The following is a 27,905-nucleotide window of genomic DNA, read 5'->3' on the forward strand; positions in this document are numbered from 1 at the left end:
TTTAATTTAAAAAAATCAGCAGCACAAGATGTTGGGTACAGTACAATAGCATTTATTCCATGCAGTTGCTTGCTTGGATTATATTCCCCCAGATGTCCACTTTACTGTACTCTGGAAAATACAGGAATCTGACAGGATTGGTTCGATCGTAATGCCACTCGACAGGAAGAGGAGCTGGAGAATGAGCTGGAGAATAAGCGTCATAAAGAAACAGTTTGCTGGATACATGAGATGATGTTCACCATAAGAAACAACTTTACAGACACAAATTGGTATTAAATATGAGAGAACATGACAGAAAGGAAGAGGAGGGGAAATCAGCATCACAGATGCGTTTTCCACCTGTGGTCTCTTGCCCCCTCATTGGCTTTTGGTGAAAACAGAAGAGTTGATATGTTGACTGGAGTAAACATTTGGAACCATTTTTGTTGTTTTTAAGTGCCACCAATTCCATACTTCATTTGTAATGATGACGATTTGATCCACTGAACATAAAACTAATACTGTCCTCATGCCTGTTCATTGTGCTTTCTTTAAATAATACTCCCGCTAAAGCTGCCTGAAATTAAAAAGAACACTTACTTGCCATTCGTAATAAATTAATTCAATAATCATGTAGTCCAGCTACAAAGAAAATAAACCACAATCATACTACACAGGATGTATGTCAGGCATTGCCCACAGATTGATCAAGACAATGCATGAGGTTAAGTCATTTACATCAATGTAAACACAAAGGAGAGAGGAAGTGGGGTGGGGGGTTTGGGGGGGTCGGTGCTGTTTGGTTTTTAAGTACACAGCTTTTGCAAAAGCTTTCAAGCTCAAAGAAAGTTCAATCTTAGGTACATCCAGTTCAATACTGATGTCAAACATCACAATCATTCTTTTCAGCCAGTTTGAGCAGCTCACTGTTGACAAGTCAAGTTTCATTTGCTGATGTTTATATACATACAGAGGAAAGTAACATTGAAATGAAAGAAAATTAAAACTGCCTCGTGGCCTTTTTGATCTCTGGCTTGTGTATTCCGAATAGCTTGCTTACATACACTAGAGCTGACAACAAAATTCAACTCTGCCTTTACCCAAAATTCTGTACAAAGGAATGATGAACACTCGAAAGAAAGGGGGAATAATTTAAGCTCCAACAGATGCAGCATCCCCTTTTTAATGCAGAAGAGCAAAAAAAAAAATTTAAAATCTTGATTTTGGAGAGCATCTGCGGTCAGCAAAAAAAAATAAAATGTTAAAAAGCAGCAGAGCCACTTAGATAAATCGCGTTTGTCGCCACATAGCTGCTGTTCTCAACCGGCGAACCTGAGAAGCAAAAAAATGTAACCAAAAAATAAATACATTAAAATAAGAAGGAAAAAAAAAAGCTTGACTAGCCACCAGTCATTGTGTCTAGCCAGCTAGACGCTTTTGATCCAAAGCAAGCAACATCGACTCTTAATTGCTTAAGTTTTGTTTACAAACACCGGGGGAATGCTTTGCTCCTTTTGGACATACAGTGGTGTCATTACACACACATTTAGCGTTATATCAGTAAAAAGTACCCTGCAATTAAGTGTCACATGAAAGATGCTGCGCCTGAAAATGAGAAATAAAATGGGATACTGCACCTGAAAAGTATTTCCCTCCTCAAATAGTGGCCGGGGTGTGTATTTGAAGGAGGCCTTTTAAAAAGTGGAGTCTCTCTGTCGTTTATTTCCACTCAATAATCCAGCACAATAATCCTCTGTAGAATTACAATTGCGCTCTTTCTGAAAAATGCAACATGCCACAAAATGGCGTTAGATCTAAATGCTAAATGGGCTGAGTTTATATAGCGCTTTCTACACCGTAAGGTACAGAATTGTTATCATGTGTACATGCACAGTTAAAGTGCAATCTTTTGGGATTGTAATTTGTGGTATTCACAGGCGATACGGACAGTTCTGACTGAGCACCACATTGCCACCAGATGGCGCCAAAGCAATATTGAATGGGAGCTTTTCAGCTAATACATCATTTGCAAATGGACCTATTTGCGGATGTCAAACCAGAAACATGCCAAGTATAACGGTATATTCACAGTTTCAACTTTTTCAGTTATATAAAAAAGATTGAGGAGGCGTTATTTAAGTTTTTTTGCAACTGTGATAGTAATTATTATTAATAGCATTAGATTAGCATAAATAGTTATTACTTGGTTGGCCACTATTTGAGGAAATACGCAAAAAGCAACAACAATTGTCCAAACAACATTCTACCATACAGTAATTGGTCCAGTCCAGTTTGTTCCGGTCCTTCTCGAACAATCCTGAGATGAGACTTGAAACGTCTAATGGGAGCTTATAACATCATTTGATTGGCGATGAGAGAAGAAGCTGGATATGGTCTTTGTTTTGTTCATTCCAGCTGTTCTTCTCAGTCCCATATCACCGTGTTCTAGCCGGTCCACCTAACGCGGTCACATGCATGCTGGGCGGTGGGTGTCCTCACAGCTTGATGAGTGGACATAACGGGGTCCGGCAAAGAAGCGGGTGGTCATGCTGGTGTTTGTAACGCTAGCTTTGTCATGGGAGAGCCACCGGTTCTGTCAGCGAGGGCGGAGGGACGTGAGGTGTCCGTAAACTCATATTAAAGCCAGTTGATTATATTTTGGTACTAGGGCAGAAGCGGGGGAACCGTATGTCCAAATATGGTCATCCAAAGAAATTTTGGCCTAACAGGAAGCCCCAATTGTTTTTAATATGCCAAATCATTTCAGAAATTTTGCATGAGAAACACTGCACTAGATGAAGGTGCGTGCTGATTTTTGAATTTTGCTATGCAAGTCAATAAAATGAAGACAGTGACTGCAGCCAGATAAAGGCATGGAGCGCCACATCTGGGTCACCTGAGAGATTAACGATGATATAACTCGCCACCGCTCGCTGTCAGTATTAAAACCAATCAGGTTTCCATGCGTCCTGTTCACTCTTCCCACCCGTGTCCTCAACCCACTATCGCGCTCACCGCCTCAACCGGTTAGCATGTGCGTCAATTGCAAAATATGTCCTATTAAGAGTCTTTTTTTTCACTCCGATGTCCTGAATAGTCCTTCAGAATTAAAAAATAAATTATGAATGTTACTCTATATCATGTACATGTCCATTCTAAAAGGGAATCCCTGCCATGGGTTGCCTGGATGCTGTGCTGAAAGTGAGGGAATGAGCGGACAAGGAGGGGTTCTGGGAGAAATTCATTGCTATATATTTTTTTGACATCATTGTCCTCTTATTGCTGTATTCTCTGCAGTACCCAGTGTGACAATATTGGTTCCAGGCAAAAAAAAAAAAAAAGTGCCTGAGACTGCATTCACCATGAGGAAGGGGCCGGCTTGTTTCGAATGGTGGCATCTGAGCACTCGGCTTCCGATGAGTCGCAGTCTGAGTCCCCAAACTGGAGAGGATTCTGCAGGGGAAGACAATAGATTATTTTTTAACAAAAGGTAGATTGTGTATACTCACAAGACACATTATGCAAACTCAATATGAGATTATTCTTTCTTTTTTTTTTTTTTTAAAGTTTCAACGCAAAATATTGATGTTAATGTTTCATCCAAGTTTATAAAAAAAAAAAAAAATCAAATTAAGGAGATGTAAAACATAAAATATATATATTTTTTAAAGTAAAATGTTTTTCTTAAATCTAATAATCAGTGTTAAGTCCCACTAACCTCGTAGCTATGTTCATCCGAGCACAGTTTCCCCAAGGAGATCTGAGTTTTGACCCTGCGGACGGCGCACTCCTTGTCAGACAAGCCGTCCGATTGGGTGGAGATGTCGATGGGGATGTCCGGCGTGTGCGACAGCAGTTCATCCAGGTGCTCCTCCTGGCTGGCGCTCAACCTCTCCAGGGGCCCGCTGTGCGAGTGGTCGCTGGTGTTCCCCTCCTCTCCGTCGGACACGGACAGGTTCTCCGAGCTGAACGTGGAGTATGACTGGAAGCTGCTCATACAGCGATGAGGTCTACGGGACAAAAAGATGATGAGGATGTTGATATAGAAATATGTATCAACGTGTTTAATTTAGTGTCACTTTGCCACCGTGGGAAGAGAACTCTGGTAAAAACAGATTACACTCTAAAAAACAGTTGGGTCAAAAGTAACCCAATTATGGATCAAAAATGGACCGGTCCACTCTATGGATCAGTTTGACCCATTATTCTGGGTTGTTTTATACAAAATGACACAATTTTTTGAGCCAAGTAAAGGAAAGGAGTTGTTTTACACTAAATGAGCCATTTCTTGACTCAAAGTTGGGTCAAATTGACCCAAGTAGAGGATCGGTCCATTTTTGACCCACAGTTGGGTTATTTTTGACCCAACTGTTTTTAGAATGTAGCTTCTATACCTGTAATCTTTCAATGAAATGAGAAATGGTTAAGTACCTCTGTCTCCTTGGAAACTCTACTTCACTATCCACCTCTCCTTCCTCCTCTTCAGATGACTCATCTCCACCCTGGAAGAAAAGCAATCACACTCTCACCTTACTTTACATCACACAGACTCAAAACATGATCAGACCAATGGCTGCTTACCTTCCTCAAAGGTCTGAGAGTACGAGGAAGTGCATTAGGAAGGGTGTGTTTGTTCTGAAAGGCTTCCTGTTCCTGAGGCTCTGGATTCTTCGAGACCTCCCCATTAGAACCGGCATCTTTGTTGGGAGCTCTCAAAGTCGACTGGCTGCCATCTTGAGTAGCGATCAGTGAAAAGTTGGGCAAGTCTGGCTGGCTGGATGCAGGAGTGGCCTCCTGACAGTGAAGGCATCCAGGGAACGGGTGAGCCTGGCAGCAGGGGCAGCCAGGAGCGGCACCTGGGAGGGGATTGGAGCTGGTGGATGAGGTCCGCTGACGTGTGTCTGCATCCATCGCCGTGGAGATAAGATCGGGGCTGGATCCGGAAACACGCCTCTGCAGGTGATCAGTCTGAGGGCTACGCAAGGCAGCGGCGGGGCCAAAATAACGCAGGTTATTGGCACAGTTCACAACAGCCTCTTCACGGCCCTTCAATGGGAGCAGGGATCCGGTGGGGGGCAGCGGAAGGTGGTGATGACGGTCCTGAAGTGAATGGACGTCTTCCGGCACTCCTGCGGTTGATTTCAGCACCCCGAGGAACTCGCTATGGCTTCCTTTGCTGTTGGCGCGGCGATGGCGGGGCTTGCTTCGGTAGCGTGCTTTTCCAGGAGGCGTGGACACCTTTGGGCTGGCGGAGAGAGGCGAGGGGGAGGGGAGGGTGTCCACGCTGGAGATACCGTCAGAACGGAGCAAGTCTGGCCTAGAGGAGGCACACAGAAGCAATGTCCCTGAGCAAAGTTTTCAAAAAGGTTGTGGTAAAGGGGAAAGTGTGATAAAATGTCAGTCTAACAATGAATGTGGTGTTTGTGTCTCTGTACAATAATAAGCTGTTTCATCTAAAATGTGAAAAGATTCTCCTCGCAAGCAGTCCGCCTGCTTATTCAGGTTTTAATAGTGAGTATTCAAGCCGTACTATACAATTTATTTTCACGCTTGTGTGACAGTTAAGAATGTAAAAAAAATAAAAAATAATAATATATATATATATATATATGTATTGCAGCATGGTCCACACAGTCTGGTGGCAATCAATTTTCAGAAAAATAAATACTTTAAAATTATGATAAATAAATTAAATTAAAAAATCCATTACAATCAATTTATTATTGGTTTATGGTATTATAATACACTACATTTTCGCCATGCGTGATTTAAATTTGAATATATTCTTTAAATGTAACTTTATATTTTATTACACTGGTCTGAGAGTTAAGAGTGTTCAATATTAGCTACATAAAATGATAAAACAATGCCCAGACACTTAATGCAACGCTTAGGATGGTGAGCGTTTGATCGTTTGACTCAAGAGTGGACATTTAAATATTTTTTTAAATATGAAGAAATTGGAATTTGACCAGTATCATGTTACGGTGAGAGTCAGACCTTTTGGCGGTGGGCATCCCAGGTTTGTGAGAAATGCTTCCTTTCTTCTTGATCAGCTTTTCTACAGCATTGGATCGGACGATGGGTCTGACCAGGTGGCGCTTGTAGGTCCCGGGGTACTTCTTCTCCACGGCTTGCTCTCTCCTGTGAGGATTAGTATTACATAAATAAAGTGTACACACCAGCTACTGCTTGTCTTTAAAAAACGAAGAAGGTGGACGCTGTGTATTTCCACTACTGGATGTCATGGAGACAAATAAACACATGGCTGGGAAGCTCAGCCTACAATGTAAATAAAGGCCTGAACCCGGTTTGTAACTGTAACTGTAATGCTGGGTTACTCTAGTTCAAGCACACTAACCCTGCTAAATTATAGTCATGTGAACACAGTTTAATGTCTTTTGAACCTCTCATATAGGTAGATAAACTGAACGAATGATTAGAAACCCCTGTTAATATGAAGCAATAGGAAAAAACATGATAAATTAGTCCCTCTGACAATTTCAATCAAAACTGATCATTATCACTTTTGCATCTGCAGAAAATTGGTCAAAAATGTTTATTGGATCTCACTAGAATGTGCAAACACAATTATTGTATTTTTATATACATTATATTGAGTGTATTCAATTTAAATAGTGAGAGAAAGAACTTAAGATGAAAAAGTGAAAGCTCTGCTAATGAGTAAAGAAGGACAGTAGTAAAGTAGGAAGCCCCCTATTTACTTCATGAGGTCTTTCTCTCGGACCTCCAGCTGCAGCATGATGGCACTGAGCTCCATGTAAAGGTTGTTGGCTCTCTCCAGCTTCCTCTCATAGTGTTCCCGGATGTCCAACGCATGCCTGAGAAGGTTGAAAACATCAGCAAATCTGGACTCGTATGACGAGCCACATTATGTAACTATTTATTGAAACTACCAGTGGCAGACAATTAAAAACACATTTGACATTTCCACTCAAATGCCTCCTCTTTATGTTCAAGTGGTGAGGATTAGCAAAGAAGGGATACTAGCACACGTACTCTCTCAATTTTTAACATAATCCTAGAACTGATTCTTCCTATTTTCTATGATTCCAAATGGGAAAATGTGTTTAAATACAAAACGTGGTCACACCTGAGTTCATCCCGCCTGCGTCTGATCAACTCTTCATCCAGCCTGTGAATGCACGTGCCTTCGCTTTTGATCTTCTCAAAATGTTTCTTTACTTCCTCTCGCCATTCAGCCTGGAACACGAAGGAATGAACAAAGTCACAACCTCCAGGTTGTACATAATGTGCTTCTTTGAATCTTCAGATGTCGTGCAGACCTGAGACTTGAAGTAGGTCTCCTGAGGAGCTCCCAGGACATCAGCCGAGGCAATGTCGAGGTGTAGGAGGATCTGACGGAATGATGGTCTGTTTCTGGGCTTGCCTTGCCTGGTGATAAAAGTGTGAGTTATTATGTGAGATTTTGTATCCAACAACTGCAGTATACTCTTAATGACAAAGCACACACCATGTTTGTTTCATGAGGATTTTGAAACCATCCGGGCATGTGGAGGGCACGGGGAGGTGAAGACTGTTGCTGCCGACGCCCCAGATGATAGCGGAAGAGTCGACATCTTTGTAGGGGATCTCTCCAGTCAGGAGTTCCCATAAGACAACGCCAAATGACCTGTGAGATGCAGTGAGATCCTCACAACCGGGAACATCCAAGAAATTCAAAATGATTTGTCACGCACAACTCACCAGATGTCCACTTTTTCCGACACAGGCTCATTTCGAATCACTTCCGGAGCCATCCAGGCCACCGTACCAGCAAATGACATCTTTGTACTTTTGTCACTGAGCTCTTTTGACGTTCCAAAGTCAGAGATCTTCACAGAGTCGTTGTGGGTGACCAACACACTATTAAAAAAAAAAAACATACAGAAGGGAAGGTTTAATATGCAAGCCGCCGGCGAGATGTTCCAATTAATTCGACATCATTTCGTTGTTTAATAACATAGCCAATTCATGTTCAAAGGCGTATAAAACTAAGTATATCAACCTTTCGTTTACATTTAATTACTACACATTTTATATATACTGTAAATGTAACATATAATGGCATTCTCTAGCAATAAAAAGGCATTTTGTGTGTTAGAATATGCATAAACAAAATGAGTTGAGCATGCATTTGGAAAGGAGATTCTACAAAAATACTGGAACTGGCACATATTGAACATATGTAAAGCTTTGTGAAATAGCCAGTTATAAAATCTATATCCGTTTGCATATGTCGTTGACATTTTGACAAATTAATCTTTTATTTTTCAACATGAAATCTATTTGATGATTTTTTAAATTTTTTTTGCAAAACCCCGTATTTAGTAACACACGGACGGAGGTCCTCAGTTTACCAGAATCCCGTTCCCGGTGCAAATGTAACCTGAATTTGTACATGGTTCAGGACAGACTGTAGCCAAAGTAATAGTTACAGTAAATATTTGTAGGAAAAATACTTCTACACCATGAATCACAATCAAATGAAGAACATTAGCACGGCTTTAACTGAATGTGCCTTCTTGTGCCGCGAGCCCTCGTGTCTTTATACCATTTCAAACCATAAAACCCCACTTAACAAGAAAGAAAATATCACAAATACTTAAGAGGGAGAGAGAGAGGCAATATTCTGTGAAAGAACATCAAAACGTGACTATAAGCCCATCGTTTTGAAACTCTTGCTGTGATTCATCCAATTAATCAAATGAGGATGACCTTTCCAGAAGATTCAGCCTGAAATGGTTCTGCTGACTAATAAAGTGTTTGGCAGCACTGCAGCACGCCAATATTGATTAAAGACATAGAGAGATGCGGATGTTGTTGTGCACAGGATGTTCAGGGTAAGCGACTTCGCTCACATAAAGGCCACTTGATTATTAACATCCTGAGGGTTAATGTCACAATAGTTAGAAATGTAAAGCCGAATTGCCTGCTTAAGTCATTTTACAGCACAGTGAAACAGCTGTGAGTAATATGGTAATTATAAATGTAGAGTCCACTTCATGGGTCATATACTGTATAGATATAGAAGAAATAAATTCAACCACTAGTACTTATATGTAGTTTTGAATCCAACTGAGACAACACAAGCACTGACAAGAAACTCACTTGGGAGATTTAAGATCCCTGTGGATGATCTTGTGGAGGTGCAGGTAGTTCATGCCACTGGCGATGCCTGAGGCCCAGTCCACAAGCAGCCTGGGGGTCACCTTCCGTCCTGCCCTCAGCACCTCGTAGAGCTGGCCTTGAGCGCAGTATTCCATGATGATGCAGTAACAAGGCGCCTGAGTGCACACCCCCCTTTGGCAGAGCACAGAAAACGGCTGAGCAAGCGGCGCAAGCAACATGATGCAAACCGTAAAGTAGTTGGAGACCTACTTGAAGCTGATGATGTTGGGATGCTTGAGTTTTCGCAGGTGCTTAATGTCCGTCTCCTTCTGTTCGCGCACCTTCTTGATAGCCACCTCCTCAGAGCGGAATTTGCCCAGGAAGACGGCTCCCTGAGCACCGCTTCCTAGCCACTGCAACTCGGAGATTTCCTCAAACGGAACCTCCCACATGTCTGGGGACAGGAAAATGGAAACTTTGATGCGGCACAGTGTTGTTTTGCGAAAATAAAATAAAAGGTGAAAAACTCATATACAGCAAATGCTTTAATTGTCTGTCTCTAAAAAAATAAACACCGCATCCTTTATAATTGCGTTATTTGTTCCACTCAAGCACAAAAATAACAGGTGGTGTCTCTGGCATGTCATCTGTAAAACTGATGTTTACGGTGACCTTTTGAGGAAACGAAAGGAAATTAGCAAGGAGTTGAACAATGGATTTTACAGCGTGTTTCAAAGTAGATCCATTTAATTTATTTTCTATTGCTTGCCCTAATTAGAGTGTTGGGTGAACTGGAGCCTAGTCATGCTGATTCAGGCGAAAGGCGGACTACGCCCGAGACTGGGTGCCAGCCAATCACAGGGCACTGCAATAGAACCATGCAGGACAAAAACAATGAAGTAGGGCCCGGAAAAATAATAAAGTGAGTCAAGAGGAAATAATATTTAGCCTATATAAAATAGAAAACAATGAGATATAATATTGTATTTTTTTAAATAATTATTTTCACACATAATGAGGAAATATGCTGTGGGTGGAGATAAACTACAGAGATCATTTAGAATGTCAAGCAGCAGACTCAGACCAATTCTGTCTGACTGCACTCGATCCCTGTAGCCTTGCAGCATGGTGAGTCTACCGTTTTCCTGACCTCAATTCAAAGTGACAAAGAGCAAAGCTACATGTAGATCAGCTATAAACTCACCTTGTTGTTGTAGCTTGTATTCTGTGGAGTACGTCTTTCCAATGATGTTCCAGACCGGACGGAGACAGCCGAAAAGCCCCTCCAGGAAGCCGCCCGACCCGGGTCCTGCTCTGTGGAAGTGCAGCTTGATGTCGTCGGGATGTTGCGGGTGACCTTGTCTGCCCTCTCCGCTGTGGTCCATATGACAGTCCCCGTCTCCTGTATGCTCCTCCATCACGCTCCCGCAGCCCCCGTGCTCGCAGGAGTTCGGCGAGACCGGTTCTTCGTGGTCGTGCTCCTGCAGTTGAAGGACGCTGTTGTCAAAGTGGCCGCCCTCACTCCGCATGGAGTCTACGCTCAAGGCCGCGTTTGGTGGACTCAAGCCCACGAGCGCCGTCTCCTCATCCTGGCTGGGCGGCTGCAGAAGCTGCAGGGGCACGGGCAGGTGCGTGGGCGGGGCCAGGTCCGTGATTATCTGAGGGGGTAACATCGAGGGAGGGGCAGGAGGAGGATGCGTTTGAGAGTTTGGCGCGTTTGACTTCTTCATGGAGTCCCCAACTACACTGAGTTTGAGCTCCTCCTTCAGCTTGCCTACCAGCATACTGGGGCAGGAAGTCCATGAGAGCACCTCGGGGGAACTTCCCATGATGTCATGCATGAACATGGGCTATGTACACCTGATGAGGAGCAGTCCTAACACATTAGCTCGCCAGAATTTGAATCACCTGGGGGGGAAGAAACACAAACAGGACAGACACATGTTAATAATGATAAAGCTAATTTCACAGCTTTCATAAAAAACAAAACCAGATGACACACACACACACACACACACACACACACTCACATTGAGCTCTCACTACTTCCGCAAAGACAAATCCTTTCATAGATCTGGGATGGGATGAGCTTACATTAATGACTTATTTTCTGTGGCGGAAGTGGTCAAATTACAAACAAACACCAAACGGGCTTTAGAGACGTGCATACGAGATGAATAAATCACACTGGATAGAAATAGCCTCATTTCTGGGAAAATTCCGGCAAACAGACTAAATCGATGGCAAATACAAACAGTTGGGGCTTTGCGATGCTGCCGGCGGAGCGTTATATCAGTAGAGCTGGGATTAAAACTGTTGCTCTGTATTAGGGAAGCTCAGAGCCAAACATCTGGCACGCACGGGCCAACGTCTGAGCAGGCACAGCCACACAATGTTAGCCGCAGTAGCCACCCTGCTAGCTTTGGAACACTCAATCATTCTTGAGTAGACTCAATTTATCTCTACCTGCAAGTGTTACACAAAGAGAAGGTCAAGGAGGGGACACAACGTTGCAAAGTCTACACAGATGGTGCATTATGCTGTCGTAAGGACTGAGGAGACTTGCATAACAGAAAATAATAATGACAAAACACAAATTCATCCATTGTCGAGCTTGTCTGTGGTCATGAGTAGGCAATTTACACTTTTCAATTTGAATATACTGCTAAATGAGGAAGAAATGGCCTAAACAGCTTTTAAAATACATTATCAATGCAAAATGGTCTCATATAAATGGCCTTTCAAATCGATGATCGAACACTCTGATTTTGTGTTCAGGGAGTAACTAGGATTGTAAGCCAAAAAAAAAAAGTGTTCTGTAACTGGCATTTGATTATTTGTTTCTATTACCTACAAAAGTGTATTACACAACACAATTTGGTTTATGCGCATTTAAAATGACAATGTGTTCCTAGATTTGCGTGTATTTCGCAAGAATCTCATGTATGAAACACAACAATTGATTTGACTCAAGCTAACAAAATCCAGGCGCTGATTCCAGACAGTAAAGTATTTATTCGGCAGTTTGTCTTGATAAGTGAGCCAAGTCTTAATAAAGGCTTCTGGTAGATCTTAAAGCCGAAGCTGCTCATTTGCTGATCTGTAAAGACGTTGTTTAGATGTTTATGTGAACGTAGGTACTGTATCTGCGCGTATTTATCTCCTGAGGGTAACCCGAGTGCTGTGAGAGTGTAGCACCTGCCAAAAGCTCATCTATAATGCAGGCTTGACTCTAAGCAGGTTGCTGAGAGTGCAGGGGGGAACGAGAGAATGCTCTCTCAGGTATCCGATAAATCCGTCCATTCCAATGCCAAGACAATCGAGCCGTGTGAGTAGAGGACTGAGATGTAATTCCACCCCACCAATAATTTTTAGAGCTGGGCCGTGCTGATGCGGGACACCGTCGCTGGTCAGCTGGAGAGAAACGCATGCCAAGACTGAGGGCGGCTCACATGTTAAGCCCTATGACCCAATTTAAAACCAGTGTCTCGAATAATGGCAGTCAATTTCACTTACTTGCATTTACTTTACCAGTCGTAACAATCTGGAATGAGCACCTACATCTGACACCGGGAAGAACAGGAAACGGACCTCACCCATTAATCTCTAATGGAAGATCTCTATTGGCATAGAATCCCATAAATAATGTCTGCACCTGTTTTTCAAGGTTTCATTTACACGGTATTTTAATGTACTTTCCGAAAGGACAAACTCATTGTCCTTGTGATGTAACAAAAATTTGTGACAATGCAGGGGGAAAATGAAAGAAAGACGGAGGGAGAGAAAGTGAGAAAAAACTGTCTGATCCTGTAATCCCTACAGTGCTCTAGAAACAGGCTTGTACATACATACATACACACAATACAGAACCTATTCAGTTTACTGCTTTTATTTTCCACGAATGAACAATTTCACTTTGAGTGGAGCAAACCTTGTGTTGTTAATGTGTGTGTTGGGATTAGCCAGAGGAGCACAAAAGCCAGGGGCGTGTCTGACAGCAGCCAGTAATCCGACTACACAGTAATCACCGGGGAAGACACTTTTGCACCATTGGAAAAAACATTCTGAGCCGGATTGCTTTCATTTTCACAATACTGTACTTTGATTAAGCCATGAAGACATTCTTGTGGCAAAAGACTCACATCAAACAAGTAAACGCACACTTTGCATTTACACGTCCCTAGACAAACCCAGCATCATCATCTGTGTCTCCATCACCATGCTTCTAATTAAAGGGAGATCCCGCTGTGTCCCAGAGGGGCGGCCTTCCTTTGCTGACAGCTGTGTGTCCAACAAAGAGCCAATTTAGACCTTCTCTCACTTCATCGTTCACACGTTGCCATGTCGCCATGGCATCCATCCTGAGCCATTCTCAGAAGCTTGGTGGCTCCATCAAGGCTGGTCAGGGCGCAACATGACCCGATAGGTTCAAAAACATACAGTTGGATATATTTCCAACCATTATCTACCTCTAATCCTGTTCAGGGGATTCAGGAAACTGTCACTGCTGACTTTAAGGATACACGTGGTCTGATTCTGACTCAAACACAGCATACAGTATATGAACACAATCAACTAATCACACTCATATTCAGACTGATGGGCAATTCAAAAAGTCTTCCTACTGTAAAGTGGGAGGAAGTTGGGAGTATCCAAAGAAAATACGTACAAGCACAGAGGACAACATGCAAACTTCACACAGAATGAGTCGAAATCCCAAACCAGAACCACACTGAGACATGCTAGCCAAATGGTTCACCGTTCAAACACAAAGGTAACGAAATACTTGAAAAATTAAACCCTCATGAACTGATGAAGGTGATCTTTTGTTGGCAAACAAAGGTTATGAAACAAGTAAGCTATAGAAAATGGCTGGAGCAGTTTTAGTAACAAAAAGAGCAACATAAGAGCTCGCAAGGGTTGGTTTTGCTTTACTCCTCCACATTGGGCGCAAATCCAACTGAAGTGAAGTGGACAGCCCACTTTTGGTGGGTTAAAAGTTAGAATCACACAGTGAATTGACAGTCTTCAGGCACCTTAACATCACAGTTCTCTATTAAGACTGGTAACTGGCTTATATATATAAGGAGAATAGTGTCTCTGACATTGCCAGGGTGATCGCAGTTGACCTACCTTCTGATATGAAGACTCATTGAATGAAGATCATTTCGAAACCTTTCCAAAAACGCCAGAGAAAACATGCAAAAAGTGTGACCGTGTCCGCCTTGTTACTGACAGGAAATCAATCTAGAGTATCCACGACCTGCAGCCTCTCCGTGACCCCGAACGTAATAAGTGGGATGGGAAATGGATGGATGGATGAATACAAAGAGACAGAAGTGGAGGAGAGAATGTCTCAGAGGAGGAAAAAGCGGATTAGGCGGACATTGAAGGGCACGGGGAGCTCTGAGATATGGAGGCAATTTGTGGCTTGGAAGCAGAAGAGAGCAGTTGGAAAAAAAATATAAACAAGAGTCAGAGGAGAAGCAGAAAGTGTGATGACTGCTTGCGGCAACATACAGTAGCAAGCCTGCACTGATGGGAAAGACTACCGGGAGCGACAACAAAGGACACAAGAGGAGCCGGCTCCATGTGATCTGTCTGCCCTGCACGGCCGGGAGACAGCAGCGCACACATTGGACAGTGCGACCAGAGCAGCTGCTGCCACAACAATTCCCCTTGTGCTCCTTTACTAGGGACAGCCTGCTTGGCCCGTCAACAACAAGGACTGAGAGGCAAGAGAAACAAGATAGAGAAAAAAAAAACAGCATAAGAGTCAAACATGCTTCTGTGACTGACACCATTTAAATCATCTTAGTATTAGTATTCTGGTTAATATTGAGTTAGTGGAATACGAGTTTAAGCAAGAAAATTCAGCAGTTTTTATCACTATCAGAAGGCGGCCATTTTGACATTTGCTGTCTAGTGAAAATTACATCACAGTTGCTCAAGTCTCAGGTAAGAAAACAGGTGAGCTGTGATTGGTCATTGCCTGAGCCATGAACAATTGTGATGTCATCTTCAGTCCACAGCAAGTGGCAAAACGGCCGCCACCTGAGATGGATAAAAACGGCTGGATTTTGCTGCATAACTCATATTACACAAATGTAATATTAATCAGAATGTCACGTTTAGACTAGAGAGGTCACATATAACATATTATTGTCAGGAAATATTTAAGGTTGACTTCCCCTTTAAAGGAATATGCAATTTAGAAAGGCGAATTTATGAGTCAAATGGGAAGCAATGAGAGTTGCACCCTGAAGACTGAGGCAACCATAGCAGGAAACCAGAAAATCAATATGCATTAATGCTTCTATTTGACGCTGGGTTTATTCTACTAACATTGCTTATGAAACAGGAATCACTCAAGGATTAAACATTATTCTTCCAAAACAGGTAAAAATGAGAAGAGGTCTAGAAAAGACAGAAATTGTGTTGTCATCCGTGGGTCATCTGATTATGATAGTAAAGAGCATGAAAATGCAAACAAATAAAATAAAATATGGGACCATAGTTCTTCTTCGAAACAAAGTACTACTACAACTTCACTTGCAACAAATATACTTTATACGCAAAATTGACACGTGTCAAACTGCAAATAACGGTAGCTAGAACTCTATAACGCCATGTTGTCGCCATTTGCTGTTACAACTGTCCTTCAAAACACACCCTTGCGCTTTAGACCACAACTTTGCATCACTAAGACACACAATGTGCCGAGGAAGCCGAACATGGTCAGTTTGTGTTGATAAAAAAAGGTTGACAGCCTGGATGATTAACATCCGTCTATCCATTTTCTATGCTGCTTGTACTCAGGGCATATAAAAGTTTTTTTCAATTTGGCATCTTCAATGAACCTAACATGCATGTTTTTGGAATGCGGGAAGCCAGATTATTGTGGGGGGGTCCCTGCAAGCACGGAGTAACATGCAAATTCTACATTGGCAGGCCGGAGTAAAGATTTGAATACAGATTTTCAGAACTACTAAGCAGCCGATGTTTAAAAAATTCAATGGTCCTATCCCATGTAAACGTACCCTAAATGAAGCATTCTCAAATCAAACAAAATCAACCAAATGGCCTCGTGTATGATCAGCCATGGTGTGAATGTTTTGTAGCGAAAGGATGGCGGGATGATTCCTCCTCTTCCCCCTCTAAAACCCGGCTGCCGGCTACTCATCCAGCGCAGTTACGTAAACATGCTTAGTAGCAGAGGACAAGGGTGGGCGCCACTACTCCAGTTGCCAACCAGAGCAAATAAAAGAGATGGATTAAGTCGAGGGGGGGGGGGGGGTAAAAGTTGACACACTTGTAAAGTGGATGTGCATGTGTTCAACCACAAACAGATTCCAGGTACGTGTTATCAAGTAAAGACATTTAACAGACAGCAGTCTAATATCTTCAAAGGTGCTCCATTGTAGTTGGCTAACTGGAGACAGGACCTCGATCTTCACCCGTCCTTCAGAGGACACAGAGACGTACTGCATCACAAATCAGCAGCAGCAGCAGCAGCAGCAGCATCACCACAGAGCCTAAAATAGCTCCTGCACGCATGCACCGGCGCACCACTGCACAACACGCTCCCGCAGTGCAGCCACCAAGCACACACTAACCAGCTGATTCACTTATCAACACAACAACACACCCCACTTACCACACACAAGCACGATGAAGGATGAATGGCCAAACACGCCAGGCAAACCCGCTCCTTGAACGGCCTACTCACGTCGGACAGAGCACAATTTCATGCTTCTTCCTCAACACTGACGCAGGGTCGCTAAAAATGACGGCAAGGGGATGCAGGGATTGCCGGTCAGGGTGGAGAAAAAGCAGCACAAAAAAAGCCGAAAAGAAGGCGAGTCACAGGCTGGAGAATGACAAGCATTCCGGTTGCTCCGGCAGCGCACGGGCTTTGAGTGGGCGGGTGGTGGCGTTACCAAGCCGCTCACGTCACACTTTTCATGAATGGAGTCGTCTGACGCAGAAAGCACGAGGTTCACAAACCTGAGGAGAAGGAGGACGGGGGGAGCTTTCTGCACCCACTCAAAGAGGAGGAGCAAAGAGAGATGAAGGGGAAAGGGGACGAAGGGGGAGGTGGATGTAATTGGGAGCAGCACCAGCTGGAAAGAGCAGGTTGGGCTGTGGTGGTGTCTCTCTAAGTAGGACAGAGGCGAGGTATTTTTGTCCATTTTTTTCTGCACGAGAAAATCCCTTTATAAATCAAATCACGAATCAATTCAGCTTGCAATGCGTATTGTACTAAGGCACACTCATCTTCATCAGATGACACACAGCAAATACCATGCTAGTCATAATGTCTATTTTGGGGGGGGGGGGGAGAAAAAGTCATATCGTAATCGCCATTTTTGAATGTTTTCAGATACTTCAACAAACAAAAGTCCAGTTGCCTTGATTCAACCTTTGCAGATTACCATGACCTGGATGACAATTTTGAGCAAATACAATGGTACTTTTTATTGTTATTGTGACAATAAATTTAAATTTGAATTTTTTTTAGAAATTATGCTATATTATGCTCACTGTACACCAAATGATGCAGCCAACTGTGTGCAGGGTTAAGTAACAATTTTTCAGTGTATCACCAGTGCATGGCAACGCCACATCGCAGATGTAATAGGCAATCAAAAATGAACTTGAGCTTTTTGAGCTTTCACCAAAAAGATATATAAATCATAGACATCGACGGCTGCGGCAGCAACAAACTGTAACAATACAGTGTATATATTTTTTATTTTTTTTAGGGCTATTTGTTTCTTCCTTGACAATCTTGCCACGTTTTTGTGGTTCAATAAAAATACATATGACAGTATGTTGTGTAGCCTCAAATAGAACTGGTTAGAAGCCAGAGTTGGAGTTCAAATTCCAAATTTTGCGACACATTTGACTTAAGTGGCTGCTAATTATTTGAAGTATAGCCCAAGAAAAAAGTATTTTATCTTTATTATTCTTTTCTGTGCATCACAGAAACACACGATAAAATGTTTTTTACCCAGTTATTAACTGAATTAAATATCCTCTGTGGCCAAGTGGTTGATCAAGTATGACATGAGTAGAAGGTTAAAGTAGGACTGACAGTCAGAGCCAGTTTGTCAGACGAATGTCTCTTACCACAAGTTAATTAAACAGCTCCCCAAAATCCCCTATAAGTCTACCTACACATTTCACTCTCTCTCACACACACGCGCACACACACACATGTACTGACCCGTAAGAGGCTTGCTGGACATCTCAGACGTTGTCCATTGCAGTCTGGGCCTCACTTGGCACTCATCTGGATGCACACAAAAAGCAAAGGCAAATGGTTCATACGGGGGAATGACATTTAAAGTTCATACAAGACCAGCATGGATTCAGAGGATACGTGAGAGTACACTAAGCTAGAGCAGCTGCGGAGGAGGTTGCTGTTTGTAAAAGTATGGCATCAGCTCAAAGGTTGAGTCACCGGCAAAACTGCAGAGGAGAGAAGGCACGATTCAGTTTGTGTGTGCGTGCGTGCGTGTGTGTGTGCGTACGGCCAAATCAAAAGAGATTGAATGAGATGGGAGGGTCTTCTGGTGAAAGGAGTGGCTCAGGGAACAGATGCTCCAACTTGTAGTCTTACAGGACCAAACCTCTGGGGACGAGTGTATTGATGCATGGACAAGGTGTATGTGTGTGTGCATCCAATCTCTGGCCTCAAAGTCCACCCCAGCAGGGGACCCCGCAGGCAGAGCTCTGATATCCTGGGGTGAGGATAAAGACAGCATCTAAATAGTGTGAAATGGCGGCCAGGATGAATTTATGCACAGATGGCTGAGGGCGCTGTCCGAATGGGAAAGACATTAAAAAATGTCATCCCTACTCTGCTGTGACCACAAATTAGAGCAAGCCCAAATCTGACGAGATTTGCACATAATGATTTTGTAACATCTTAAATGATTTTTATTTTTCAGTGTGAGAGATTGCACACATGATGAGGAAGAAGTTGTGTTCTGGAGATGACCAACAAAGCACAATCGATTCGTTAGTCTCTTCCCTTATACCAGATGTCTGTTGTAGTACCATGACTGACCTGTCAAGGCAGCACAGTGCCACAGGGCATCCAGACTGCCCAAAAGTACAAAGAATAAGAAAGAAAACTAGTAAAGCTAGCTTAAATGTAACATAGCTCAGTCAATTTTTATTGTCTAAAGTTACAAAGAGATGATTTCCAGGCCTGGCAATGACACAGCAAGTCAGCTAGAGATTTCCCGAAAGTGGTGGTCTCCAGTTAAACATTGACAAAGTGAGGCAGGTATCCATACAAAATATTGGACATAAAAAGGAAAGGAGCATGGAATTCAAACAGCTGAGCTATTTTTGCTGAGCAGTGAACCGCAAGTGATACTGTCAAGCCCAAATTCCAAAAGTCCGAAGGTCGGCTGATCACCAGCCTGTGCGCTCATGTGGAACGCAAACAAAGCCATGATACAACACGGACATAAACACATCTGATTTTTCATAAACAACTTAATACATGACTCTTTGCTCCAATAACCACCATTGATCCTTGTAGCCAGTTAAGTGAATTCGGAGATTGGTTCTTAACTCATCCACTGCCATTGATGGCTATAGACTTAAAAAAATAATTTGAACTATTTCTATTAGATTAACATTTTTTCCACTTTTGTTAACAAGAGTATGAACACCTAAAAAAAAATTGGACATTTAGAACAGATATAAAATTTGTGATTAATCACGAGTTAACTAGTGAGGTCATGCGATTAATTACGAAAAAAAATTATCGCCTGACGACCCTAATTTTTAATAATCTTTTGTTCTTCTTTTTTTTTTTTAAAGTAATTTTATTTATTTTTTTTAATTTGTAATTATCTTTTCTTTTTTTAAAACACATTACAAATTAGGGGCGTCAGGCGATTACAATTTTTAATCATAATTAATCGCATGACTACACTAGTTAACTCACGATTAATCACAAATGTATCTGTTCTAAATGTACAATAAAAAAAATTCTAGGTTTTCATACTCTTGTTAACAAAAGTGGAAAAAATGTTAAACTAATAGAAATAGTTCAAATTATTTTTTGAAGTCTATAGCCATCAACGGCAGTGAATTAATCTGAGCTCTGAATCTGATGTAGTCTTTATGCACATTTGATGGTCAAATATTCTTTGGGCCGATTCCTAAACAAAAACAAAACTGGAGTCCAACCTCAATCTCTGAGTCAGCTTTATTCCTGCAAACGTCCAAGCTACCTTGTTGTGCCTCTTTCGCCAACACGGCTCGACACGCAGTTACAACACAGAGGCCCGGCTTCAAGTGCAAACCAGCTGTAAGCCACACTGACGCTGTCCTGTTATACACACTCATTACTATTTCACCAGTAGCGGGACAGCGGCACTGACAGCTCCTGTGTCGCCAACATCAATAAGAGAAAACCCACCCAACGTGCAAGATTACCTTTCCAACTGCTATCAGAAAGCAGCCAGCGACTGACAAGTTGGCCAAAGGTGGCAACCATCGCTATTATAGCTAGCGACTTGGTTCTTGAACTAATCAGATCCCGGTACTAGTTACCTACTAACTAACTACTACTACTACTAAATGTGTGTATAAGAGCAAACAAAAATCCCAGAATGTCATGTGTTCAACCGTCCCAATGTAAATGTCTAAGAGACAACGAGCATACACACAGACACACTTGAGTTGAAATGAAAGAAACCAGACTGACATGAGATGGTTGACCTTTAACCTTTGGTGGATGGATGAAAAGTGGCCTGGCTGCTTGATTGCCAGCACAAAGGTGGGCACAGCTGAGTGAATCGCGCACACAGCATCCTGCAAGTCGGAGAGGCTGATGATGCTTTGTGAGATTATCATGCTGAGCCCACCGACAACCCACAACCAATTTGTATTGAGAGGAAATTACGTAACAAGGAGTTTTCATCCCTCGGGGTAGCTTCAGTCCATGTCACAAAAATCCACCTATCGTGTAACCCTCCATCTTTCGATAAATACCGTGAATTCATTTTTGTGATTTGTTACATTAAATATGTTGAAGTACTGAGCGTACAAAGATGGAGAACAATATAGTATTCAATTGTTGAGATATAGATGTAAGAGACGGCGGCACACATGATGAGGAAAAAATTGTGTGGGAACCCCCCCCCCCCCCCCCCCCCCCACACACACACACACACACACGCACACTTTGTAAGGTCTTTCATAGTAGACAAAGAAAAACAAATATCGTAAAGGCTTCTGAATTTAGAGAGGACAGTGATATTACAGCTGTGTAATTGTTTGTGTAAGGCGCTACACGTAGCGCTTGCTCTCTTGTGTTAGAGGTTAGGCAAACACGAGCTGTGCAAAGGCAAGAGCAGAACTTTAATCCCCCGTGGTAGCCCAATTAAATACAGACCCGAGCCCGCTATGGACCAAAAGTACCAGACTTGCAGTTGGAGAGCTGCCAGTTCACAATCTCGACCACTGTCAAGGTTCCCTTAAAAAAAAAGGCTCTGAACCACTAAATGCACTACTTTTTTTTCCTCATGAGAAGGGCAATTTAGAAAGAGAAAATACAGCAGAAATTCTCGAGTCGACCACAATTGTTCTGCGAAGAAGGTTGACAAAAAAAAAGGGGGGGGGGTGAAGTGTGCTTATTTAAAACATTTTTTTCTCCAGAGGAAACGATGCAATGTGAAGTGAATTACCGATTTCATATTCAAGCATTTATTTACCCCCCACCAAAAAAAAGTTTACAGTTTTGGGATTTTCACATGCAATTCAGCCACTGAGCTCGGGCACTGCGGCTAGGCGAGCAGCTGCTTTTTCTCAAGCAAAAGGCCAACTAATAGCATAATTTCTATTTTCCCTCGTGGAGGCAGCACTTCATCACCAATTTTGATGAATGAATCCTTTTTTTTTTTTCCAAATGAAGCTTACTTACTGTAATTTGTTTTCTTAGGATGTATTGTGTACTTACTCAATACTCATATATACATATTTCAACAATTTCAGGACACGCTTTATAAAGTTAACCATGGTATAATAAAACAAATACAATTAAAACTTTGATGCCTAGCAGACATGTATTAGAGAAAAAACAGCAAGTATGCTAAAATGCCTTGATATATTGTAGTGATATAGTGATTCACACTATAAAAAAAAAAAAATCACATTCTGAACTAATTCATTACGTTTGGTTTTGAAATCCTCCTTATTGACCACTAGAGATGAATCTCTTATTCGGGCATTCTATTTAACAACTGCACCCGAACACATCAAATGCATTGTATTATCATCTGTGACCAAATGCGCACGAGTCCACAGATAACAAACACCAAATGTCAGCACTTCTGCCAAGAGGCTGGAACGGCCTGTATGACGAGTTCATGCGCTCCGATTCTCCACTCGTGTGTATTAATATGCTCCCCATGAGGCGCTGCAGGCTGTGGTAATTATAGAAGCTCGGCGAGCAGACACATCACAAGAGCGCAGTACATTCAAAGCAGCGTGCCCTTGCATGAATACAGCGCATGTACGCACGCATGCATTAAGACCAAAGCGCGCACGCTCCAATGCAACAGTGTAAACAACAATAAGCGTTTGCAGAGGAAGCATTTGGATCAAAGTTTACTACGGTGGAACTCAAAAAGTTGTCGTCTGTTCTGGGATGCTGGTCCATAAAATTTCTAAATAATTTTTCTGACAGGAAATGGCACCATTTTATACTAAATTGGAACACTCTTAAAAGGGGACGGCAAGTCAACAAATGTAACATGTTCTACGCACCCCCATTAGCCTAAACACTGTTTAACTCATTCACTCCCAGCCATTTTCAGTGAAGCAACCCCCTTTGCTCGCGGCTGTTTTACTGGATTTTGACTGATTTTTAGGGGTTCACAGAATAATCTGTTCTATTGCTATAAAAACATAGAACCTACCAAAGAAAATAATAGAATCTCTTCTTTCATCAGGACAAAAACGATATTTTGCAGAAATTAACATTAAAATATAGCTAAGTTTCATCATTATTCACAAATCTGTTGAATACACTGGGAAAAAGAGCTTGTTGCAACATGGCCTTGACTGATCTCTTATAGTCTGCTGCCACCTGCTGAGCGTTTTATGTAATAACTACTATTGCTTTAAGCGACCTCTTCATGTCAGAAGCTGTATCAACGGCTTCTTTATGCTCTAGCATAAAAAAAAATAATAATAATTTAAACGTATAAATACGTTTTTGAAAGTGATGGTCAAAGTATTCAAAAACGTATTTATATTTTTGAGTTTGAATGAGTTAATTTTGCGTTTGTGGAATATGAATTAAGCAGCAAAATCCACCCGTTTTTATCGCCCCCTGCGATGAATGGATTTTGCTGTTTATAATGGATTATAAGTAATTCTAACTTTTGATTTGACTTCCCCTTTGAAGGGGCTCTATTATGGAAACGTGCTGCACTTTGAAATGTTGTGAGAAGTATTTTCTTGAAAATGAAAATGAAAATTTGGGTCAAATTCTGCGACTTCAGCAGTTCCACTGAATGTACCAGCCTACTGAATAATAAAACTACTGTTTAATTTATTGTTGTGAACATGGTAAGAAAAGTCTGTTTGATATTAGCACACTTGGGCTTCAACAATGTTGAGTTAAGCTAAGTCGCCCAAGCTCACCACTATAAAGCCCCTGTTGGGCTTAACCCACTTCTCAACAAAATCCCACTCCTGGCACTGGCTGCCCAGCGTCTGGGATTGCGTCCAGTAACGCCAATGGAGCAGTGGGGGGTGGAATTTGCTTACTTTCTCCATCATGCTGACTTGTTCCTATTGTTTTTTTGTGGCCCGACGATATGGATGTGACAAGACGGCTGCCACACAGGCTAAAAGCACGACGGGGTGAGGGATGTCAGGAGACGAGACAACCGTGCTCATATCTCTACCTTCAGCCCAGCGTTTGTTTGGCCTTTTCAACTTCAACTGAGCAACGGGAACATTCAACACAAATACTGTACTGAGCTGAGCTCCATTTCCGACGGCATCTCATGTAAACCCACCCATGCATAAATATTGGTAACAAAATTGAGCAAGATTAGATTAGATGGTGGTTATTCTGTTGTTGTCAATTGATGGCATCATTAAACTCTCAATGTTCTGGAATCCGGACAAATTCAAACCATTAAAATAACTGCAATGTAAAATACAGCAGTGTCTTGATTTCTAACTTTATTTTTTTTGCCCCTGATTTGAAACACTAGCATCTCAAATTTTCTTTCCCCACTGAAATGAATGGAAATGTTGCTAATGTGTTCCAGCCCAACATTATGATCCTTGGCCACAAGGGGGCAATATACTCGACTCAACTTTTTTAGAACGTGCTCATATTTGAAAAGTAATATTTAACTACATCACATAGTCAGTACATTTGGACAATGCTAGCATGAATAGTCAATATAGCCATTGCAACTAGAAGTAGAACTCTAATTTCGGGTGGATCTCAAATTAAGGAGAGTAGTGATCCAAACAGAATCAATCTTATTTGCATATCGAATATTAATGAGAAATCCAGCCTTCTAATCTGTCAGGTGTTTTGGACCAAGTAGAATAGCTTCAAAAATGGCATCCTTGGCATTTCCAGGAAAGGAAATCAAAGTAAACTTTAAAGCATTTTAATACTGTGACATGAATGCTATTCATTAGCTCAAGGTTTTGCAATGAGTTAGCATTAAGTTAGCGGACTCCCTAAGGCAAAGTCATGTGGTTGTTTTAAATATACAAGGTGTCTTTGTTCTATTTTTAGTTTGACAGTAAAATTCAACTGAGAGCGGCAATAAACAGCTTGAAGCCTTTTTAAAAAAAAAAAAACTGCAGATTTTTGTGGGGTGAGATGAGTTCACTGCCACCATACAGCGGTATCTCAAATTTTCAAATACATAAAATAACCTAAAACGGGATTTAAAAAATTAACACAAACAACCCTCATATATATATATATATATATATATATATATATATATATATATATATATATATATATATATATATATATACCATACATACATACACACACTCACTAGACTGAAGAATGCCCACTGAATGTCAATGTACTTCTACAATACAGCTTATGACCCAAAAAGACACCTGCGAGCATATTCTCGTTTTTTTTTTTAAATGCATAGTTGCTCCAGTGAGCTGTAAACCAGGTGTCAGGTGTCTTTCTGCCATAGTTGAGACCGCAGAGTGCCATGACAGGAGTTTATCTGTCCACGCAAGGCCAGCGGGAGTGGGGGCCTCCATTTGGCTAATTGTGGCTGCTGACCTGTAATTGCACCATCCACTGACAAGCCAAAGCCTTTAGTGACACACGTGAACACTTGCTCAGCAGCGGCGAGGCTGCAACGCAATCCTGACAGCATCCAGCAGTCACGCTCGCAGGAGGCACATTCGCTGCTGACTGCGAACATACGGTGGAAAAGGCAAACAGCCAACACAGGAAGTGGTTATGACACTACAGCGTCATGAAAAGGGGGATAAGCGGATGACAGGCGGCCGATCACAAATGAATATGTTTCATTACTGAGCCGTCCAGACAAATATTTAATGAAACCTAAAGACAATGCAAATGTGCTAACATAAAGAGGCTAGCTGCTATACGCGTTGTCGCCTGAACAGGTTAGACCATTGTTTCTGATACAGATTCGGCTTAGCATGCATTGCTAGCGTCTTCTTTTCTCAGCGTGAACAAGGAAAATGTGTTGGATTTGTGCTTTTAAAGTGCACTGGTTGTTGGTTGTAGATTATCCAGTTAATTGTGATTGTCAATATCAACAAATACCATTTTTGCTCCATTTTGTGTTTATTTGTGCTGCTTTATTCATGTATCACTCACTAGTCGGTACGGCAAACCGTCTTCTGGTTTACATTCTTACAGTATTAACGTCATGTGGGTTTGTTTTGACACATTTTGGGATCTTACATTAATTCAAATTTATTCTAATTGGTACAGTTTATAATTTTAAATCTGTAAAAAGACATAAAGGTTGCTGATTTTTGAAATGACTGTTTTTTATCTTTTATCAATATCTTGAATAATCCCTAAATTGTAACAATATTGTTAGTTCACTATAAAATAAATTGTAATACCGTCCCTTTCGTTTTTATTAGCGCATTTGATCTATTTAACATTACATTAGTGACAGTTAATGCTTTAAAACTAATTGCTAGAGAGGCCGTTTTGACTTTCACCATTTATCTTTTAAGATAAGAGAGTGCTTTATTTTCTTTGTGTAATATTGCAGTGTTTTTTTTTTTAATCTACTGTAGCTATAGTATACACTTGAATAACAGCTACGAAAGTCAAAAACTCAAAATCTTACTTGAACTCAATTTCCACGACTCCGTATTTTCTATTATTATTCTGCCAAATACCAATACATTTTATTAATGTTCCATTGTAAGATTCAGATTTTAAGACAATGCACAAAGGGTAATTTGGTAAATATAATAATATTTTGTCAATGTCAAGGAAGCATAACCATGACTATCTTCTATTAAGAACACAGTGTTAGGACCAAGCCCTATTGCAAATAGCAAAAACTGTGAGTAATTGACCCCCCTGTCACCAAAAAGTGTTATAATTGCCTTTAGATGCCACATGAAACTCCTCAGCTCACTTCAACATAACACCAAAATACCACAAGATTGTGCCAAAACAAAAAACAGTGACTAGGTAAGCTATTCGGCAAATAATGGAGGGGGAAAAAACTGCAAATATGTACATATTTGGTTCGCAGTGGTGTAAAACTGCAGTGAATTAATGATGGCACCAACCTCTCATGCAAACTATAAGCATAGCAATCAACGTGATGTTAAAAGAAGAATCCTCATTTTTGTACAGTAATGATATGAATTAATAGCCAAAACTATAGTACCACCATACAGCATATTAAAAGTGAAAAAGTACCACCATACAGCATATTAAAAGTGAAAAAGTAAAACACTACCTACTGACCTCGAGGTTAAAAATACAGTAGTCTTGCAACAACCACTCATTTCCCTTCTGTTAGTGAAAACAAACCTAGAAAATGCCACATTATTATGTGGTTTTAACGTGGACATACTCGGTTACATAATGATGGCGAATATGAACTCTAACCCTTTAATAGTCTTCTCTATTCGCCAGCGACGTTTTATCGGCTGATTCAAGCTACAAGATAAACGAAAAGGCGTTTATTCGAACCTTTAAGGCAGAAAAACAACACTTGCAATCGCTGTCAGGTTCATGAAGGCAACAGCGGCTAATTGTCAGCTGCCCTCGCGCAGGAGTTTAGTTTCTCGAACCCGACATGCCAACCGAACACCGAACGGTAAAACGTCGCCCTTTAACGTGTTATTAGTTCACAACCTATTGAATAAAATTTATTTTCGTTACCGTTTGTCGCCGTACAAGCTCCGTCGACGGGTCCCGAGATGTCAGTCGGCTGTGTGTGTGTGTGTGTGTGTTTTTCAGGCCACGGATTTACTGGCCAATCAGCTGAGACGCGTGAGCTGTCTACGTCACTTCCGGACTCCCCACACTTTGCACCTGTAAATAAACATTAGTGCAGTAAAGAAGTCTTCTTTCAACAAGAAAATGGACGTTTAGGTCGGATTTTTTTAATGTATTTTTTTTTAATGTGTACTAGCAAAACATCTACATGTTTTCTTGTATTATTGTGACTACGTTTTCTGTTGTGAAAATATTGTGACTGAGCATGACCGTATGAAAAACAAATTCACATTTGCGCACT

General features: G+C 41.5%; 1 protein-coding gene across 7 annotated transcripts; it reads right to left on the minus strand.

Annotated features, from left to right (window-relative positions):
• Window positions 1-36: 36 nt before the first annotated feature.
• map3k13 (mitogen-activated protein kinase kinase kinase 13) lies at window positions 37-27,618 on the minus strand. 7 transcript variants are annotated; one of them, XM_077580339.1, is made up of 16 exons: window positions 27,548-27,618; window positions 18,344-18,409; window positions 10,893-11,022; window positions 10,319-10,772; window positions 9,385-9,568; window positions 9,115-9,306; window positions 7,711-7,869; window positions 7,478-7,636; window positions 7,290-7,398; window positions 7,097-7,206; window positions 6,708-6,824; window positions 5,983-6,126; window positions 4,564-5,299; window positions 4,414-4,484; window positions 3,701-3,992; window positions 37-3,435 (listed from the first exon to the last, which is right to left on the minus strand). In XM_077580339.1, exons 3-16 carry the CDS (start codon window positions 10,959-10,961, stop codon window positions 3,340-3,342), a joined length of 2,892 nt encoding a protein of 963 aa, XP_077436465.1. In that variant the 5' UTR covers window positions 10,962-11,022; window positions 18,344-18,409; window positions 27,548-27,618; the 3' UTR covers window positions 37-3,339. The 7 variants fall into 7 exon arrangements, with proteins under 7 accessions (XP_077436465.1, XP_077436460.1, XP_077436467.1 ...); XM_077580334.1 differs by having other exon boundaries at window positions 10,319-11,022; XM_077580341.1 differs by lacking the exon at window positions 18,344-18,409 and having other exon boundaries at window positions 27,548-27,574.
• Between the last annotated feature and the right edge of the window lie 287 nt (window positions 27,619-27,905).

This window comes from Vanacampus margaritifer, chromosome 11 (assembly GCF_051991255.1).
Source record: "Vanacampus margaritifer isolate UIUO_Vmar chromosome 11, RoL_Vmar_1.0, whole genome shotgun sequence".
In the NCBI taxonomy this organism is placed as follows: domain Eukaryota; kingdom Metazoa; phylum Chordata; class Actinopteri; order Syngnathiformes; family Syngnathidae; genus Vanacampus; species Vanacampus margaritifer.

Excerpts from the sequence above, each read along its gene's own strand:
- map3k13 (XM_077580334.1), bottom strand. The coding sequence starts at position 10,961 with ATGTTCATGCATGACATCATGGGAAGTTCCCCCGAGGTGCTCTCATGG. Across the intron at positions 7,870-9,114 it reads AGGGATCTTAAATCTCCCAA|TGTGTTGGTCACCCACAACG; the intron begins GTGAGTTTCTTG and ends TTTTTTTAATAG. Across the intron at positions 6,127-6,707 it reads CGAGAGAAAGACCTCATGAA|GAGAGAGCAAGCCGTGGAGA; the intron begins GTAAATAGGGGG and ends TAATCCTCACAG.